This window comes from Excalfactoria chinensis, chromosome 1 (assembly GCF_039878825.1).
Source record: "Excalfactoria chinensis isolate bCotChi1 chromosome 1, bCotChi1.hap2, whole genome shotgun sequence".
NCBI classification, from domain to species: Eukaryota; Metazoa; Chordata; class Aves; order Galliformes; family Phasianidae; genus Excalfactoria; species Excalfactoria chinensis.
In genome coordinates, this window is record NC_092825.1 from 53,365,628 (window position 1) to 53,386,066 (window position 20,439).

At 39.2% G+C, this 20,439-nt stretch overlaps 1 protein-coding gene across 3 annotated transcripts in view; it reads left to right on the top strand.

The window, feature by feature from the left end:
* Positions 1-20,439, top strand: part of KIAA1549 (KIAA1549 ortholog) — a 131,119-nt gene that overhangs the window by 79,666 nt on the left and 31,014 nt on the right. For all 3 annotated transcript variants that reach the window (XM_072345845.1, XM_072345864.1, XM_072345854.1), the window contains exons 7-10: positions 144-203; positions 2,919-3,064; positions 10,292-10,469; positions 11,581-11,765. In XM_072345845.1, the coding sequence (XP_072201946.1) occupies positions 144-203; positions 2,919-3,064; positions 10,292-10,469; positions 11,581-11,765 (569 nt within the window). The remainder of the gene's footprint in view (positions 1-143; positions 204-2,918; positions 3,065-10,291; positions 10,470-11,580; positions 11,766-20,439) is intronic.

Here is a 20,439-nt window from a genome sequence, read left to right on the forward strand (position 1 = left end):
TTGGGAGTTGTAATACATCTGTGTAAAGAAGATGCTTACTGACAGTATAAATTATGAAGTACCTTCTTTTTTTTCTTTTTTAGATCTGTTACTGAGAATAGCATTCTAACTGTTGTTTTTTCTCCGTTCTCTTTTTCCCTCAGCCTTTCATTATCCTAAGCTTAACGTGTCTCAGCTGATGAAATCTTCCTGGGTGAGAACAGGTATGTACGGTTTGTGCGAGTAAAAGTGCAGTTATTTTTGTTAGTAAGATAACTAGCGTAAATAAATAGTGATAACTTCAGGGTGCTGCACATTTGCAAGGTATTAATGCCTGAGCAGAATCAGTTCTAAAAACTAAAGACGTGATGAACTGTAACATCTGAGAAATGTGATTCCTGAGTTTAGAATGAACTACTGCAATTCCTCAATAATGCACACCAAAGTTTTTGGCTATAAGGCAGTTCCTTCTTAGTGAGACAGCTTATGCTGTCTGGCATGAACTATCTACTCTGTATGCTCACAGTTAATTTTAAGATATTCTATTTTTTTAAAATGAAAATGAAAACTTTCTGTGGCACTTAATATAAGAGCATGCCAGGAATAAAACAGAATAAGAGAGGATATATTCCCACTGCAAGAAACTGTTTCATCACGGTTCATTGATCTTTTCTGATTCATTCAAAGTAGACCCCTCCTACCCAGGTCTGCTGGGTGTTTTATTCTGCAACTGATATCGTTTAGCTGTCACTTTTAGGTGATCAAAGGATATTGAGTTTACCCACAGGCGCAGTAGATCCTACCTATTTCTTCAACACAGAAAGCCTAAATGGTGACCAGGCTTTACCTAGCAACCTTACTGTTCAAGTGAAGCTGTCCTCTGGATACACTTTTGTCTTCCCACAATCTTTGCATCCATAGTTTACCAGAAGTAGTATAAATGTAGTATTGTTTGTTTGTTTTTTCCAGGCATTCCTGTCTTCTCTCACAAGTGACCAGGTCACTTTTTAAGCAGGAACCAAGAAGTCCATGTAGTTTGCATTTCTGAAGAAAGCTGAAGGATTTCAGATTGTGTACAGTTACACGAGAGCAACTACTCATGTGTATCTCACATCCAATGTCATCTTTTCTTTAACATTTATATTGGCTTTTTTAGTCAGTTTGGTTAAGATAGCCATACCCTCTCCTGCTTATAAATCTGCATCGCCAGTTCTTGTTGGAAGTTTCCTTACGCCCTGCAGTAAAAAGAAAACAAATGAAAAGGGTTCTTCCAGCTTAGAATCCATGTGTGTAAGTGTCTCACACAACATTTTTTTTTCTTCTTTCTTCCCTAAAATTCCTGGCTATAAGATTGTCAAAGCCAGTCACAACACCTTTTTTTGATGCAAGGGAACTTTTTGTTATCCCAGTTCTTGCAAGTATCTTGGGAAGAACTAGTACGCTTTGGCTTAGTTAGTCCTTTAAGTTAGTATATTAGATTCTAATGGCAAAATCATTCGATGTTAATGACTTTTTTCATTATTTGATAGCTTTTTCTTGTCAGATAGTATGACTAATGAGAAAGGGAGATTATTGAATTTGTGCTTGCTTAAATATAAGGGTTTTTTTTAATAGCAGATTAATTGTAGATTGCCAAGACCTAAGTGCATGGGTACTTTAAAATATCCCAGTGGTCGTAATACATTGGCAGATGCAGTGTTTTCTGTAGTTGTCCCTCTTGGTTATATAATAAAATTCATGCTATTAAGCATAATTCATTGATACTCAAATTCAATATATGGGCAAAAACAACATTCTGCTTGCTGTATATAATAGCCCTAGGCTACTATTTATTTTGCTGTTTTATTTTTATGTACATTGTCTGTGATTGACAGATTACAATTACAATTGTAATTTCTCTGAGAAATCCTGAAAATATTTCCTTTTTTCCCAGTGAAAAATCTTAAATGGAACAAGTTGTTTTAAAAATTGTCTTAAAATTAAAAAAACTAAAATCGTGAGTATTGGATTTTATCTGATTGAATGCCTTTTTATTGTAAATACATAAACATGAAAAGCTTCAATGGAAGAGGGACTTTTAACAAGTAAACCATTTTAACGGAGAACCTCAGGAAGGAAAACTGTATTTTTTTGCTACAGTCAGTGATGAGTCAGTTTATTATCCTTTAAGATTGTTTACTGAGATCGTTCAAATGACTATTGCTGCATTAACTATACTGTTCTCTTACTGGAATGCCATCTTGTTGACAAAGGTGCACAGTTTATTGTTGTTTTCTGTGCAGTGTTCCTCATGTATTTTTCTCAGCATCAACTGCCCCAGTGGCCTTGGTTGGTGGATGGTTGGGGAGTGAAGCTGGGAGGGCTACTAACCATTTTTATATGCTGTGATTTGCATACTTGGAAATCTGTGTCTTATCTAGGGAAGACACGCTTGGAATACACAGAGTTGTTCACGTGGTCTAATTTGTTTTCCCTTGTTTCTGAACCCATGCCCTGCCCATCTCTCACCCTGCCTCACTTCCAAACACAAAATTTTGATGGCAGTTAGTTGCAACAAGCAAATTAGCGGAATGTTCTCCTTTGGTTGGGTTTGATTAAGTCACTTAATGCTCATATGTTCATCCTCTTTTAGAGTTTAAATTGTTTCTTCAGTATTCTGGATCTGCCTAGACTGGCTGAGATTCCAGAAGTGCCTTCTGCCAAATTATATTTTACTTTTTTAATTTATTTCTTTTAAGTTTTCCTGATCCAAACCCTTCGTTTTCTAATGTGTAACCACCAGCTGAACTTCACAGTATTCCCGTAAGAATACTTCTGCTCTTGAACTGTCCTTAAGATGTCACAGAGTGACTCAAAGCTTGTAATTGAAGTTGCAGAAAAGGCACTGAAAACTTTTACTAATTCAATTGTGTTCTTGGGTTACTTTCTTTGCAATGTAGTTCTCTTGGGTGTCGTCGACCAGCGAATTCAGGAGGAAGTGTTTCAGGCTGAGATGGAGCGGAAGCTAGCTCACCTGTTAAACGAGGCTTTGGCCAGAGGGCGGATATGGAGACGAGCCAGTTTTGCAGGCAGCAACATTGTGCAGGTATTCAGAGCTCTAAGTCAGAGGAAGAAATAAAGGGGAATAAATCATTGAATAAGTTCATAATACCTAGGCTTTGAAATGAGAAAAGGTATTTCACATGCATGTATCGCAATTGACTAGTTTAGCTAGTTGATGATGCTTGTGTTCTGTACTTGAAATATGGTTCTTCTGGCTACCTCATTGTATTTTAAACTGCAAATAACAAATGGAAACAACTGAGTGTGTTAAGTGGCTACTAAAAATTCTGATGACTTTTGTAAAAACACATTGAAAATGATTTCACCAACATCTTTTTTAAAGAGCTGGCTATCTTGTCTGACTTACAGGGGATGCCTAGAAAAGGAGATAGAGTGGTCATCTGAGTCAAAAAGGTATTTTGCTGGAACAGCTACTTTGCAGGTCCCTGTTGTTTTTGTGAAGGTGTAGAAATACGAAATATAATCATGTGCTGCTTGACGCAGTAGTAGTGTAGTAAATTTGGCCTCTTAACTTCCTATTTGTGGTAGCATTCCTGGTTGCAGGAGGGGGTTTTAAGTAAGACTGATAAATTATGTCAAATTTTGGACACATGACGGCTTCTGAATACCAGTACTTCATTACAGTTTTGTTTAAGTTGCAATTATTGACATAATGTCCATGAAGACATGGATATTTAATTGTAATTTGTACATTTTCACATGTGTTCTTGTCAGTCCATCAAGCTGAATGCCACAACGCTTTCTCATGGATGATCTTCTTAAAGAGTTGTCGTCAGCTGGCTTACCTCACAGATGCCCATCTTGCAGTTCAGACTTTCTGTCTTTATTTAACCTGACCCTACAGTTTTTGCTAGCAGTTAAATTTCCATATGTTGGAATTTTCTTAGTTCTGTTTTTCTATCTTAGAAACATCTGTTTCACTAATCGATTTTATTTTTATTTTTATTTCATGCAGCTTTGAATTGCTGTTAATAGATGTCTACTTTGAATCTCATGTTCCCCACATCTCTTGCTGCACTTTATTCTTTATGCCTTCGTCCTTCCTTTGCATATAAAATAAACACATAATCCTTATGTTGATAGGAAAGATACCACAGCATGTAAAATACGCACATGTAGAATAGTTTTATTGTTTTAGATAATAAAGCTCAAGTCATTTATTTTCTCATGCACAAGATACCTCCATCTAAAGGAGAACATTTTGGAAAAGACAGTGTTTTTCTTATGACTTTGTACTACTTACTGGAATAGAAGTGGATTTTGCAGCTTGTGTCCCAAGCAGCTTTGCTGCACATTTATACCATTTAATTAGTGCAGAGAGTCTGCAAACGGCTGTCTTCAGGCAGTGGCAGATTCTCTTAGTTGTGGTCAGCACATCCTCCCATCCCACATAACACAAGGCTGTTCCAGGTGCCAGCACTGTTCAGTGTGGTTAGTGCTGTAATAAAGGAGGTGTGGAAAAGAGAAGGCAGAAGGACAGTGTATAACATGCTTGCAGTGTGTGATCCTTGCTGCTAGGTATCTGATTGATGTGGTACTTTTCTGCACATATAATGGTAGGTATGATCAAGCACTACAGCTTCTTATTTGCTTACTGTTGCAGAATATCCAGAAGTATGTTAGGTAAGACATCCAGGGAGGCTGGTATCTCAAATAGCTCTTATTAAGCATAAATCATTATCTAATGCATAAGGCTTCCGTATGAAGTTGTTTTTATTTTGTCTCTGAGCCCACTTCCTAGCAACCAGAAAGTGAACAAACTTTTCTGTGTTGTCTGGTTTTGATTTGTTGGTGCCCTCAGGAGACATGTGGGAAAGAATCCCAAAGACAGCATCAGCCTTTGAAGTCTATTCACAAGATTTTAGCTATATGCTTCCAGGTGGGGCCTAATGGATGGATATCCCAGAGCACTTAATTTTACCTGTGTGCAGATGAGTGAAAAGACTGTGTTTTCTTCCTCTCTGTATTTCCTTGCATTGGTGACGGTATTTTTTACCACTCATGACTTCATCAGTTACAACTAAGTATTTCGGTAATCCTCTTGCTGCTTTTCTCCCCCATGCCCACCTCTCAAAGCCATGCTCTAACCTGGATATTCTGCAGAGAGAAGCTCAAACACTTCAGTGAGGACTCAGCACAGGACATGCTTGCTGAAGTGGCACTTCTGTAGAGAACAAAACAGACTAAGATTTTTCTTGTATAATGTACATAGATAGTTAGGAATGGTTCAGCTCTAATATTGAATTCTCCCTAAAGTAATGACCTTTTCACCTGGATTGTTTCTCTGTGTGTTTGAAAGTCCAAGCTTAAAGCAGCCAGACACACTGTTTACTTTTTATGAGCACTTGGACTGGCTAAAGCAACCGAGAGCTTCATGCGTGCAGCAGTGCTGTAAAGCTGTAAAGCTGGCCTGTCATTGCTGCAGCACTACAGATGGGAATCTGCAGTCTGAGCCTGGAGTAGACAGCAGATTTCACAGACAGGGTCATGACCACACCAGCATTCCTGTGATGCAAGGATTGTTTGCTATGCAGAACTGCTCTCATGTTGACCTTTTCCAGGCTCAGTGTAATAGATTTGTCAGCATTACTCCAGGTGCAAAGATGTGTGCAGCTGGAGTTATGCACCTGTTGATGGGCTCTTGATTTCTTTCAGGGGTGCTTCCCTGTCAGTTGAATATCTGGTCCATAGCCACTTGCAATAAACCTTTTGGTTTTACTGCTGCTCATTCTGTTCCTTGTAGCCTTTACAAGCTGTGTCTGAAGTGTGTTGTGTATATGCACCTGTTTGAGTCTTCAGAGACAGCTATTTATATTCCTTGTGTTTTGTTTTCAGATTTTCCCATCTATATTTCTTGTACACCAACCAGCAACTGCTGTATTAGTAAGCCACAACAAAGGTGCCAGTGTGTTGGATATTTCTATTAGCAGGACGTGCATGTATTCACAAAAGACTAGACACACATTTCACTTGCGTTGAGCCCCAGTAGACCTGTTTTTCCTGAGGTGGAAGATATTAATGGCATATTGAAATGTGACATTTCTAAGCTCTGTGGAAAATCAAGACTGTGGGTCAGAAGGTGAAGCAATTATTTGTGGATGTTACTGCAGGCGTATTAGTTTCCCTTCTAGTACTAATTGATAGCTTGCGAGGTTTGGATTTCATTTCTAAAGGTATGTGTTTTGACCTAAGAATGTTAAAAATTAATCTTTCAATCTATGCACTTCGCATTAGAGCTCCAGACTACCTAGAATGCCCAAATAGCATGTTTTCCCCTCCTCTGTGCTACTAACAGGTGACACTCCAGGATTTAAAAAAACACCCCCAACTATCACTTACAAAAACCTCTGAAGTCTCTCACTTCTCTGTTAAGCATGAGATAGTTCCATTGACTTTTGTCTAGTGTTCATGCTACTGTTTCACAGAGCATGTCATATATTTAAATGGATCTGCTGCTGCTGCAAATCCAAAGCAAATGCTTGATGCTGTTGTTTGCATTGCACCCACATGGACTAGACCACATCATGTTGTGAAGGTGTTAATCGTAATATCTCTAAGTCATTCAATTCATTTGGAATTACTAGGCTTAATACTGGTTTAAAAATATGCCAGGAGCCAACACACACGTATTTTTCCTTTATTACAGCATGCTTGTTCTCTTGAGCTTAAAGTAAAAAGGTGGTCCTACTAAGAGACATCAGTGTTCTGATGTAAAGAAAAGTGCAGGTTATGTGGCACTACAGTCATAATGTGTGAGGGAACATATTGACCGAGTTGAGTTTTTCATTAGAGCAGATGTTTATTCTCTTGGTTTCCTACTACCAGCATATATGTTGCTTCTATGCACATAGTCTGGGAGGACAAGTCTCTCTGGGAGGTGTAGATCTACAGGTGGAGCCTGTGGGAGATACTGCTGTGCAGTCTCATTGTTCGAGCTGCTTCACCCCATGATGGCCACCTGCCACAGAGTTGAATGAATGGCCAGAGCCATACAGGCAATGAGAGCCCAGGGACCGCTCCCCTGGAGGTTTCTCATGGAACACCCTCAGGTTAACCACAATCTGCTCCCAGTCAAACCAGTTCACGGGCTCTGCACAAAGCAGCACTGAAACTCTTGTATTCCATGTCTGGCTACATCAGCACATTTCCCATTCTGCGCACTGCAGTGTAAGCAGGGTCTGCTGCTGTGCTCTGCACATGCCTCGTGAGTTTGTCCAACACCTGGATTTTCTCTGTTTTCATTTCTGAACTAGACCTGGTTGCCAAGGAAACTCCTCACTGACCTATGGAAGCCTCTTGAAGACATGTTTTAAATTAGATTTACTGGCACCTGAGCACAATTAAGCCTTTACTCTCTGGAGTTTAAATGCACATCTAGTACCAACAATGATTATATCATTTTTGTACATTTTAGTTAAATGAGATAGGGGCTTTTTTTGTTTTGTTTTGTTTTTTTTAGTTATTATTATTTTCTGCCTTCTCTGTATTGAAATTCTTATGCCTCATCCCTCCCTATGTCTTCCATCATTGTCAGTCTGTAAAAGTAAAATGCTTCCTTATATACAAGCTATGTTTTTGAGTGCCTGGAAAACACTGCTTCTATCTCCGTTTTCATTCTTAGCACAGAGAGACAACTCTAACCCATGAGACAAAAACAATAATCTGAAGCTGCGTGGAGAATATTTGGGGAAAATTAGCACAGAGCTTACTATACAGGATCTAAAAATGGGCAGAATGGCTGTGTATATTGATTTTTAAAGTAGACTTAAAAATACTTTAGATCTAGTGTACCAGTTTGTGTTGCAGCAAACTTAGAGGTCAGAAAAAAAGAAGCTGCAGTGAGTCGACATGACAGATATGAAAACTGAAGTACTTATATTGTCACAGTGAGTGTACATACAAGTGTAGTTGTCTTATCACCTCAATAATACCATGTTCAGACATCAGTTCTCCAAGAATAGAGCTCCATAACCAATTCCTCTTGGGTTTGAAATTTAGTCTGCAGCTTTCCTCAGTGTGATGTGAGCACTCATAAAGAGTTTTATACTCAGAATGAGTTATTTCACAGAAAATATATCTTAAAACAGAGAAATTAGTTCATTTGCAGCAACCTGAATCTCCACTCTCTGTTGAACATCATGTTCGTTCCCATGTTCCCTATACTGTGCCAAAATACCCCCAACTGCTTCTCCTTCCTCTATCCCCAAACAGCCCTCTCACCCTTCCCTATTCCTCAGCACGGAGAGGATTATTAAAGGTGTTTTGTTTTGCATGAGACACTTTGCACTAGGGTCTGTCACCCTTCTTCTCTGTCCTTTTTGAAGGCAACTGTGGAGCAGTTTCTTTCTTCACCCATTCATCCAGTGGTTCTGGCTGTTACTCTGTGTGTATGGCACATGTCCATAAGCATGATACTTCTTGAGTTCTCCACGGCTCCGTAAAATCGATGACGATTCAATTTAAGAATCTCTAGTTTTCTCTGATTCTGTAGGTTTGCATGTAACAAAAAGAAGCTTCCTAAAGGTAAAATGAGAACCCACTGGCTTTTTTGTGCAGCCTTTCTGCTCCCTTACCTCGCTTTTGAGTTATGTGCCAGTTAGAAAGTGCTCATCCATGCTGAAATCAGATACTGCTTAATACTACCATTCCATGCACTAAGGCCAGGCTGTGGTGAAAGCAGGAATACAAAGCTGTGAGCATTTTTTAACTAATGATATATCTGTGTTTTATGAAACCAGATTCAGCCTTACAGCTGTTTAGTAAGCACATTAAGATACCTTATTTATTGATACTCTTATGTATTGACAGAAGAGTGAACAGCATTACGATGAATTCAGCATTGATGAATGAGCCCTTCTAGCAGGTCTTGCTGTGTTTCATAAATTTTCTAATTTTTCTACTCTATTTTCATGTATTCTCTAACTTTACTTGAAATGTGGCTGATGCTGAACGTTTCTTTGATTTCAGTTGATTTAGACTGTAAGCCTTGAAAGTGCAACTGTTTAGGCGCTGGCTTCACTTTAAGCCTACAAGAAATAGATTGGCATTCTAATTTATTAACTCTGGCCTTCATAGTAAAGGAGAATTCAGCAAGAAACTAAATTTATTGCCCTTTTGTGGCATTTTCTTCCAGATCTCTTCAAACCCTGTTTCACATATTGCAATACCTCGTGCTATTAGTTTGGAGTTGTTTGGAGGTTGTGATCACTATTAAATATGAATGATGATACAGAAGAGAATTATTATGTATGAGGTTTAATTTTGTAGGAATTTGAAATTGTCTCATCTGCAATGTAGATGTTTGGTGGCTGGATAGTATCTACAGGGCTCCTTCATAGCGCACATTCTTTTGATTATTAACGTCTTTAGAAGAAGGCAGAAAAAAATTGCTTCCTGCAGCATCAAATAAATTCCTTCCTGAAGAGAGGTGGATACCAGAGGGAGCCGTGTGGAGGATGAAGGTGACTGTGCGAGTTCTTTCATTTAGGTAGAACAAAAAAGTTCTTTTTGAAGCTGACAGAATATTTGCCTTTATAAATGCTTAACATTCAGGAAAAAAAAAAAAAAAAAACTGGAACAAAAACGCGTGCATTATGAATAACAAAGTAAAGACATTCAGACCAGTAACTCCTACTACCCGACAAGCTACAAAGAAAACAGGGGCAACCAGATTGGGATGGTGTTCCCGTCTTTAGAGTAAAAGCAGTTCTGTTTGGTACTGGATCTATATGTTGTCATTAAACAAACAGGAAAAAAATGAAGAGAAACTTCTTCAAGTTTGCCTTAAAAATGTGTTGTGTGAGGAATCGCTTCCCTGCAAAGTTTCAGTTTGTAAATTGTTTGCTACCTCTGCTGCATACAGTGCTTTGGAGTATCATTTTCTCATTAGAGTTCCCTGGGATATGGATAGTTTCCAAACTGTAGTAGTTTCCAGCAGTTACATAGTTTGTATGACATCATATTTTTAGTTATTAGGTATTAGGTATTTCTTCTACAACACTGCACTGCTGTAGCATAACACACTGTGGAGTTTTTCTAATAGACTAGGGGTTGCATACAGTTGCAATTAAGACAGATATGGATACTGACTTGGCAAAGCTGTTCCAAATCCTCTGTTTTAGATAAGTGTCTGTAAGACCTGGATGCTGTGAAGGGAAGGGGGAGAAGTGGGGAAGACTCTAAGGCAAAATGTAAAGGAACCCCAAATAAATACAACTTAAAATGTAAAAGCATTCCAATTACTTTGCAGATTGTGAATGTGTCACGGTTAGATGGTGTTGATAACCCTGTGGAGCTGATCTATTTTGTGGAGGATCAAGATGGAGAGAGATTCAGTGCTTTGAAGTGCTCAGACCTGATGAACCGAGTAGACATCCAGCGCGCTGCAATCATCCTCGGATACCGCATTGATGGCACTGTTGCACAGCGTAAGCCCTATCCAGTCCACACCAATGCCAGCAGAAAGAGGCTGGGTGACATTAAACAGTGGTTTAAAGAGGCATAAAAATGTTGTGGGGTTTTCTTATTGAAAAGAAACTAGTTTTTATCTATGAAAATAATGATTTTATATATGAACGTGTCATGACATAAGTGAGCTATCGTATATGTAAGAGATAAGAACTATGATATGTTCCTTTAATCTTGCAGTTTATTATCAGAATGGCTGTTATTAAAAATGATAAAGATGAAGTTGCATAGAAATAGTGTTTTTTAACTTTAAAACATTGTTTGGTGGCCCTGCTAGGCAGGGAGGTTGGAACTACATGATCCTTGAGGTCCCTTCCAACCCGGGTCATTCCATGATTCTATATGATTCTATGATTTAAGGAAGTGTGTCAGTTTGACTAAAAATGCACTACTGCTTTGGGTTTTAGCCCCATGTAGAACTGCGATGCAAAATAGAGTGAACCACAGTTTTAATGGTTCTTCCAGTTTCCTTTTTCCATGCAGTACTGATTTATTTATGCTTTACAGTATGATTACATTTTTTTTCTCTAGGGAGGTAAAAGTTGTCACACACCAACAGTGAAATAGAAAAAGAACAATAAAAAATGTGGAGCTGTACACACTGGGGAGGAGCATCTTAGTGATTTCAAATTGACACTTATTATAGATGGGGAAAGTAAGAAAATGTGGATAATGGGAGAGAAGAGGTTGCTGGTAATACCATTTAAAGCAGGATACAGACAATTAAGTGAAAAGCCCTTCTAATGCTAGTGACAAGTCGTTTTTCTGGATGCATTTCACTTTGTCATCTCAGTTTGGAGTTAAGGAATGGTATGGTCGAAGTGTATTTTCATGAGTAATTTAAACACAAGCATATAGGAGGGAGACCAGAACTATTGATTGCTGCCCCATGCTTCCTGAGCATGACATATGTTAACTGATAAGTGTAAGACATTTCCTGTGATCTGCGGCTGCTTTCTGATAAATTCCTGGACTAGCATTTACGAGAACATAAAAATACGTAACCTTGAAGTGTCCTCAGTTAAAAATATATAACCACATAAAACTACTCTCTTCCTTTTAACTTCACAGCTGTGGAAAAGCTGAAGGACTCCTCCTCAGAGGCACAGAACAGCAACCTATGGATTATTATTGGAGTGGCAGTCCCAGTTGCTGTGGTGCTCCTGATCGTTATTATCTTATATTGGAAACTTTGTCGAACAGACAAGCTGGAGTTTCAGCCAGACACAATAAGCAACATTCAGCAGCGACAGAAGGTAAAAGGGGAAGCTGTGCTGGGAGGAGGTTGAGTATTCCAAGCATAAATGAATGTGGGTGTTGAGGGAACACCTATTATCCTTCAATAACATTTGAAAACATGGTTTCAGAATCTTCTGGTTAAAAAGAAAAGAAGAAAAAAGTGATACTTGAAGTCAAGAATTCCGTAAGGCTTTATCTGTTCTCTTAGCTGTGTGATACTGTGCTAGGTGGATACCTTCTTCTGAAATGTAGGCACTGAGGCTGAAAGGGACTCTTATTATCATTTCGTTTTAAGGCTCCATCTAGGACTGAGTAAGAGGAAATGTATTGAGTGTTGAAGCACTGACATTGTTTTCTGCAGAAAGCTGAATTTTTCTTTGGAGAGATTCCACTAAACTAATTTGACAACTGAACCTTACCATCCATTATACCTTACACTGGAGCTAGCATTTGCTAGAGACCATCCTTTCTGCTACCCATTCTGCTGAGGCTCTTGTGAGTTCCTGTCACTAGGACTTCAGTGAGATCCGATAACTTTATGGGTGGTGAGCATGCTGGCTGAAGTGATGGAGGACGGAGTTAGGGTGGTGAGAAATTCACTTTGTCTCTTTTGTGCCCAAGACTAAGTGATGAAATAAATAATCCACTATTTTCACAAAAGTATTCGCCAAAAGGAGTGGAAAAATGACTAGACTTTTATTTTACCAGCTGAAGAGAACGTAGGTGTCAGAGATGCTTATTGCTGACAATATTATCTGCAGCATTAACATAGGCAAAATAATCGCTTGTGTTAACCCTGCGGTACTGTAGTCATGTTCTTGTAACTGTCACCTCATGTTCAGTCATACAGTTTTCTCTCTAACAAGTCTTGTTTGTACACCATGCTCTCTTTCAAGATAATTAATGATGGGAAGGATGAGAGAAGCAGAAAGTAGTTGCACTTACAAAGCAGTCAGAACAAATCAATAGCAACTTCCACTTGTCTTGCCAGTGAAGACTGAGTGTCATCATCAAGATTAGCAACAAGTAGTGCCCTTCAGTGAACTTCTCCCCCTGATAGTGTTTCCCCCTGTGATACCTAGCACAACCTTTGACTGAAGAAGTGCCTGTTGTAGTATAAGCTAATTTGAGAAGAGTCGTACAAAAAAAGCAAGAGAGGGGAACATTACCCTTGGTATGCTACTTCATGACATGAACTTTCATTACCTCTCTGCTGTCTCAAGCTTTGTGTACGAAAACAGTTCTGTTGATGATAAGGCCAGAAACATTCAATCATCCCATTGTTTTGGAAAGTTGCTCAGCTTTTTGTCACTAGTGTACCCTTCTTTTCAATCATTCATGAGTCAGAAGCCTTGAATTTGTTTTTTATGCAAGTCTTGTTTCAGTTCACCTAGGGAGCCTGTCACTTTGCCTTCTCCAGAGAAGTCACAGCAAGCAAACTAGAAAGAACCAGTAAGGACATCTCATCCAGTCCTTCCTGTGCCATCCTGTGTGGATGGCTCATGCTTAAATATTAAATGAAGTAAAGCAGTAAAAAGTATCTTAAATTTTTATCAGTGCATTAAAAAACTAGCAGAATCTACTTCAAAAAAACTTTTTTCTACTTTGCTCAGAATCTAGAAGTAAATAAGTAATCTGGCTTCCATGGCAGAGGGATGTCGTCGGGCCTTCTTCATGTCCTCAAACCACAGGTTGGAATTCCAGGTCAGAATAGGGCTTATTTTGCAAGTACTGATGATCGATCTCCAGGTGGTCACAACAGCATACAAACAATGAGATACATTTAATATGGCTCCCTTTCTGTAAATTGTTTGTGGTTTTTAATTTCTTTATTGCAGAAAATGCAAAGAAATGATCAAAGTGATCAGGAATTTAGGATTTAGGAAATAAACTCAATTGAAAAATAGAATTCCCCCCACCTCAGTCCTTTGCTATCCTTATTTTTTTGGATTTGCCTTTGTTACTAAAGAACAGTTGTCATGGTTTTGTGCTGTCAATATTCTACATCATGACATCATGTGCGGTATGAACTGTTTTGGTGGTATAAGAAAGTGTAACAGAGGGTATGTGGAAGTGTAACAGAGGGTATGTGGAAGTGTAACAGAGGGTATGTGGAAGTGTAACAGAGGGTATGTGGAAGTGTAACAGAGGGTATGTGGAAGTGTAACAGAGGGTATGTGGAAGTGTAACAGAGGGTATGCGGAAGTGTGGAAGGTTCATGCTCCAGATCTGTGGAATGGCAGCATCCCGAGTACTCAGCCCTTGGAGGAAACTACATATCCCAGGGGACAACGCGGCCAGAGATGAATCACCAGAGGAGGAGGACACACATATAATCTCGCTCCCAGGCTGGAACGTCCCTCTTTTCGCCCTGTCTTTCACTTTGGAGCGCTCCATCCCTGCCGTCTCGCTCTATCAGCAACGTTCCAGCCTGTCGCCTAGAGATTGCAGTAGGCCCCCGGTTCTCCGGGACTCTTTTTCTCTCTTTCTTTTTTCTCTGCCTTGTTTGATATAGTAGTTGTAGTTATATTGTATCATATTGTGTCTCGTATTTAGTAAAATAATTTCTTTCCTTAGATTGCTGCCGTTGTTTTTGTTCATTTCTCCCCTTCTAGGGGCAGCAGCCTCTATCACGGATAAATCTAGATAACCCGATTACAACAGTGAAGGCCTTCACTGCTTCTGTAAATGGAAGGATGTTTTGCATATTCTCACAGTCTATCTTCTGATGAAGCAGACAATTATCTATTGCTGATAACACCCAAAATGCCTTTTGGATTTTCCCCTGGGAGTATGAGTGCCTGGGTACAGTGTATTTGCAGTAAAGATCACAAGGTAGCTTGGCTGCGCCCTTGTAAGGATATCATCAGCAAAAGAAAGGGAGACAGCTTGAGTTCCAACAAGGCCAATGTGGTTTTCTGACAGAACCAATGCAATAAGGAAGGGATGTTTTACTTCTGAATATTCTCAGAAGCCTGTAGCTTAGTTAAACAGAAACAAACACATAGGAAGGAAAACTTATGTTGGAATTAATCCTATAAAATCAGTTTTAAAAAAATAGTATACTAAACAGCAGAGCTTGGAGAGACTGATAGATTTTCTAGTCCATCCATCTGCCCCAAAGTACAACCAACAATACCTGAGAAATACTGCAGTCTTTTTTGTCTTGATAAAAGGTGGGAAGAGATACTTATATCAGAGTTACCTGGGACACTTTTTAAAGCAGGTTTTAAGGAAACGGGTCAGAGCAGTGAATTTCTTAGCAAGATTCATAGGTCTCTGCAAGGGTAGTTATTTTCAAGAGGTGGAACTGAGATATTTAAAGGGCACATGAAGTATTCATGACTTGTTCTATAAGCTGCAGCGTCCTACAGGAGATTTACCTTGATGTGATCTAAGTTGTTGCACCGGATAGAGATGTCTTTGCCTTTGGAATAAAAAGCTGCGTAAGAGGCATTTTTAAATTATCAGATTCTCTTGCCTTTGCCTGTAACCACCACCATCTCATTACAACGTGAACTTTTTTTGCTGCTAAGAAGCTGTGCGGTGTCTTTGCGAGAAATTGAATTTTTGAAATGATTTATTTTTCTTCTTTGTGTGAAAATATATAACTGTCTTTAATTCCAAAACCATCGTCCTGCTCGGTATTGGACTCTTGCAGTTTTTGTGCAGAAGTACCATCAGCCCTTTTCCCTGTATATTTATAATGCAAACAGAGATGGCAAAATTCTTTCCTTTCTGAAAGACATTTAAAAATATATATATATAGTACCTGATTCTCTGGGGATCTCACTTTTTCTGCTGTGTACAAGCTTTTAAAGAAGAATATCAGATCCCCTTGCTAGGTAGTTTCAGCTTTTGACAGTTATTCAGGGAAAGGTTCCCTGCTTTAATGACAGGAACCTTACTCATCTATAGATAAGCTCACAGACATTTATTTAGAAGGGTTAGGATGTTCATCTTCTAATTGAAGGTGTCTCTGCCCACATCAAGGGGGTGGAACCAGCTGGTCTTGAAGATCCCTTCCAACCCAAGCTGTTCTCTGAATCTATGAAATATTGGGCCTGCTGAAGTCATGGACTTCACAGTGCTAACTTGGACTAAGTGACTTGCTCAGTTCCTGATTTTTCCAAGGGCATATCCAAAATGCGTGGAGGAAAATAAGACTTTCTCCAGCTGGGAGTTGCTTCTCTCTGGGCCTTCTGGGTGCCTCTGTGATTCTTATGAGTCAAAATGTACATTGATGTGTGGGAGAGGTGGGGTGAGTCGGCCCCACCTTCTTCATGATCAGTATCTCAGTGTGAGAGCTGGAGGGCAACCCATCATGTGCCAGCAAACCTCAGCTAATGTGTAGTAACCTGGGGACCATTACCAGCACTGGCCCATTTGCTCTCATTGGTGCTGTTGTGGTGGCTACTCAGGCATCCCCATGCTGTTCAACAATACTGGTAATGAACTGTGCATTCTGTAGGATGCCAGGCAGGCTTGTTTGGATTTTTATTTTACTTCAAGCAGGAATATCTGATACCTGAAGCTCATGTGTCAGGTGTAACTTTACACATCTGAATTGACAGTTTTGCTTATTATTGTGTATTCAGTAGACTACCTCTTGGATGTTCCCCGGATCAAAGAGGCCAGCCCTGCTGGAGGCTAAATACTAGGCTCCTGCTCCTGATACAAAGAATTCTTGTGATGTTTTGACATCCTATAATGCTTTTGTTCATCTGTATAATGTAGAGGCAATAGCTCTGCATTTCAGAATAGCTCCAGTCAAAAGAGATCCTTGTAAAGAAAGGCAGGTGACACCAGTCTTAGAAAAACTACTTGAAAACTGACATGAATTTCTGCAAGAGATTAGTGTCTGTGCCAACTGTTTGCATAACAAATACCTTTCATTTCTAATAGCAGCCTTAACTAACTATTGAAAATGTCTTTTTTTGGAACTGGCATACAGGTTTTCTTGAGTTCGAATCAACAGCTGGATTCTGACAGGGAACACAATATTCAACATCTTAATTACTTCTCAACAATGCATTTCTCTGATGGCAATTCCTCTGCAAGAGCACTTTTGTGGGAACTCTTCTTTGGTACTGAGGATTACCTATTGCCAAGTTGTAGATGTAAATACTGTACTTGGATACTGCACATACTAGTATATGGAAAAATTCAAATGTATCTGCTTTTGTACAAACATTTGAGTGGCCATATAAAGGTCTGACTGAAGGGCCAGCTCACTGAAATGCCAAAAGCCGAAATCTTTAGAAAGAGATATCCAGACAGGGAATGTAAATGTAGGATCATAGAATATCCTGAGTTGGAAGAGAATCATTGAGAATCAAGTTCAATTCCTGACTCCACACAGGACCACCCAAAAGTCAGAGCATAAGATAGTTTGCATTGATTCTCTCTTTAACCTTAAGTTATGTGAGGCTCAAGGTCTTCTTCATTCTAGAAATGGTGATATTTAGCCACACTCAGTGGGTTTATCTTCGCTGAACTTTTCCAGTCCTTCTGAACCAATCTGAGCTACTGACAGGTGTTTGTACAGTTTGTTGTGTGAAAGAATCATGTCATCTTCTATTGTGTTACATTTATTTTGCTACCTCCATATTCTCTGTAATGCCCGTTCTCATTGTATTGGTAGCAACAGTGAAGAAGTGATTCCTGGACTCCTGCTTGATGCCAGACTTCCAGATCTCATCAGATTCCAATCTCCGTCCTCTCCTTTCCAGATCAAGGGGTACCACCTCTCCTAGCTTCATTTTTGAGCCAGGCATCAAACTATTTCTTTGAACTAGACTTTGAGAAGGATTCGTGTTCTAATTCTTATCAGTCTTTCTGAGAGAGGGGAGCTTTGAAAAGGTGTTTTTAAAAAATTATTTTCAAAATACATTTTAACTTTATAGTACCCTAATCATATAATAAACCACTGAGATTAGATAACCACTGTGGAAGCAAATTCTGTCTTTCCTACTGGAAGATAATAGTTTAACTTAGAGGTGAGCTATTTTTAGAGCAAGGATATGCGCCTATAGCAAATCACTGTTATTGGGGGTTTTAACATCACTACTCACTTGTTGCAGAACAGCAAGACATTTCACTAACATGCTTTGCAATCCATATTGTGATTGTAGCAATGTGACAGAGCAATGGAAGGCATTTATAGCCAGAGTTGGCAGTCTAGGTGATTTGTTCATGTGCTTTATCTTCTCAAATTACAGGTGCCTGCATGAAATAGCATCATTTGAAAGGATTCTTGGGCCTGCAGTGAGCAGCAGATTTGCCATAGTTTTTGGATAGTTGTGGATAATGGGGCACAACAAGGGAGGAGGGGAAAATGTAGCTTCATTTCAGCACACAGATTAATCCTGCAGTTTGTATTGCTGTGCTTTCATTCTGTCTGCATTAAACCTTGTTTGGATGTATAAATGTCTCTGAGTTACAAGACCATAGGATGATCTTTGTTGACTAAGCCTAACAAAATACCAACGCAAAGGCAAATTAAAATTGCTGATCTTCATTCTGTAAAGTGTATTAGCACTTTTTTTAATATTTACAGAGAGGAAGTGTTTTTGAGCTATACTGCATGTGTGCTCTGTCCAGACAGCAACAGCCACATTATGAACTTATTTCCTTGCCTTACATATTGGAACAAGAAGTTCCCTTGATTGGTAGCAATCTTTGACATGCTGTGCTAGCTGTTAGAGATTACGGTTTGTCAGACTTGCTTCTGTGGCCTTTGGAGAGTGACTTTTTGACACTGCATATGGAAAAGAGACTGGTGGAACTCAGGCACAGCAGTGGCCTCTCTGTCTTATAAAGCTGATGATCATTTTCTAACTTACTCCTGACGTTTTTGTCTAACTGGTGTGCAAAGGAGACTCACCAAAGCTTGGTTCAGACAGTGTCTGCCCTGCGGCATTTCTGTCTTAGAAGGAAAGCTAAAACCATGTATGATTCAGATGCAAAACTCTGCTATTACAGCAGTTATCTCAGCAGCCTATGGGCATAGATGTACTCAGAGTTAGGGGCTTTCAACAACACGATCCCTCTTGCATTTTGTGAAATTCACTGAGCTGCCACAGCAACATTAATGTGGCAAGGGAAAATACACAAGGGAGAAGAATGGGAATGATGAAAATCCATGGAAAGCATCTGTCTTAAGAAAATATTTCAGAACAGGTGTCTTAAGAATTGCAGAATTTTTTGGAGGTTTAGGGCTTTCTTTATTCATTTGTTTTTAATCCTACTCCAGGGGCAGAATTCCTGAGGTGATGCCCTCAGAATGCAGAGAAGCATTTGGTGCTGTGAATCTCAGACTGTTTTAATCTCAGACATCATTTTAATCAGAGGAACCACAAGAAGAATGCTGAGTGAAATATATTTTGTCTCTGCTGCTTTCAGCTGAATCTATTCACTGACCTGGATGTGCAGTCTTTGCTTTCTTGAGAAAACACGTTGTTGACATTTGCAGTGTGCGTCTGAATCCAGAGAAGCAGCATATTGCCAGCAGTGTAATACTCCTGCATTTTGAACAGCACTGAAGCTATTAGCTGTTTCCATAGGCCAAGTCTTGACCAAGGCTCACTGGATTCGTTTGTAGGCTTCTACAGAAATTGATTGTTCTATGAATAGAGCTTATATATATATATATTCTAACAGTGTCTAGCAACAGAATTAAAATGCTGTCTTAAGTTACCCATTTGAAGTCATCTTTCCGTTGGATTTCAGCAGGCCCTGCATTCTTGTTGTTATATAAGACTTTATAATGTATTAGCTCAGACATGCTCATTTTAGTGGTAAGCTTCAGAGTGGTTTATCCTTTTCCCTTTCACAAATGTATAAAAATAGAGCAAATGAAAACCTTCAGCAGCAACTTATATTTAAAGCAAGAAATCTTTGCTAGCAGTGGTTTTGTGCAGACTTTAAAAAGGCACATGGGGCTGATAAAAAAAAAGGTCCAGTTTCAGTACCTGAGCAGATAGAGGGACCAGCACAAGCATGATCTTTCTTACAAAGAGATTGTATTCCTTCTGTGGTGGTGGTGACGGTTTGAGCTGTAGATGCCTGATCCACAAAGGGTATTCTGAGTGCCTGTGGTAGGATGAGCGGAGTTCATCCAATCTGTTATGCTGTGTAACTTGATATAGAGGAAAACAAGAAAAACAGAGCAGGTAATGAGAAAGGGTAAGAAACCTTTTCCACTTGTAGCAACACTGTTTGTTCTTTGTAGTTGGTCTCACTGACCATCTAGTCCAGTAGAAAGCAGAGTCGTCACAGTTGTCACTGAAAATGTCCATTTAGGTTATTATCATCTGCCCTTCAGCTAAAATGTTGCCATGGACTAATGTAGATCAGGAAGTGTTTTAAAGAAAGTATAGTGGGGTTCTCTGGGCATTGTTTCCTCATTAGGAATTGATATTATTATTTCTCAAGTAATAGTTATTTTTCTTTTGTTTTTAAAAATTCTGCCTTATCTACTTACGGGGTGACGTGTTTTATACAAATGTTTTTTCATGGTGTGTTTTTGTAACTCATGTTATTCATGCAATATACACATGCTGATATGGTCTCACGATGTTTTTATGTTGTTTGGAGCTGGTGGTGCCAATTTAAGGGTTTGGGTTTTTAGAAGGAAGTATCTAGAAATATTATTTAACTGTACAGAACTTCGCAAGACTCTGAAGCACT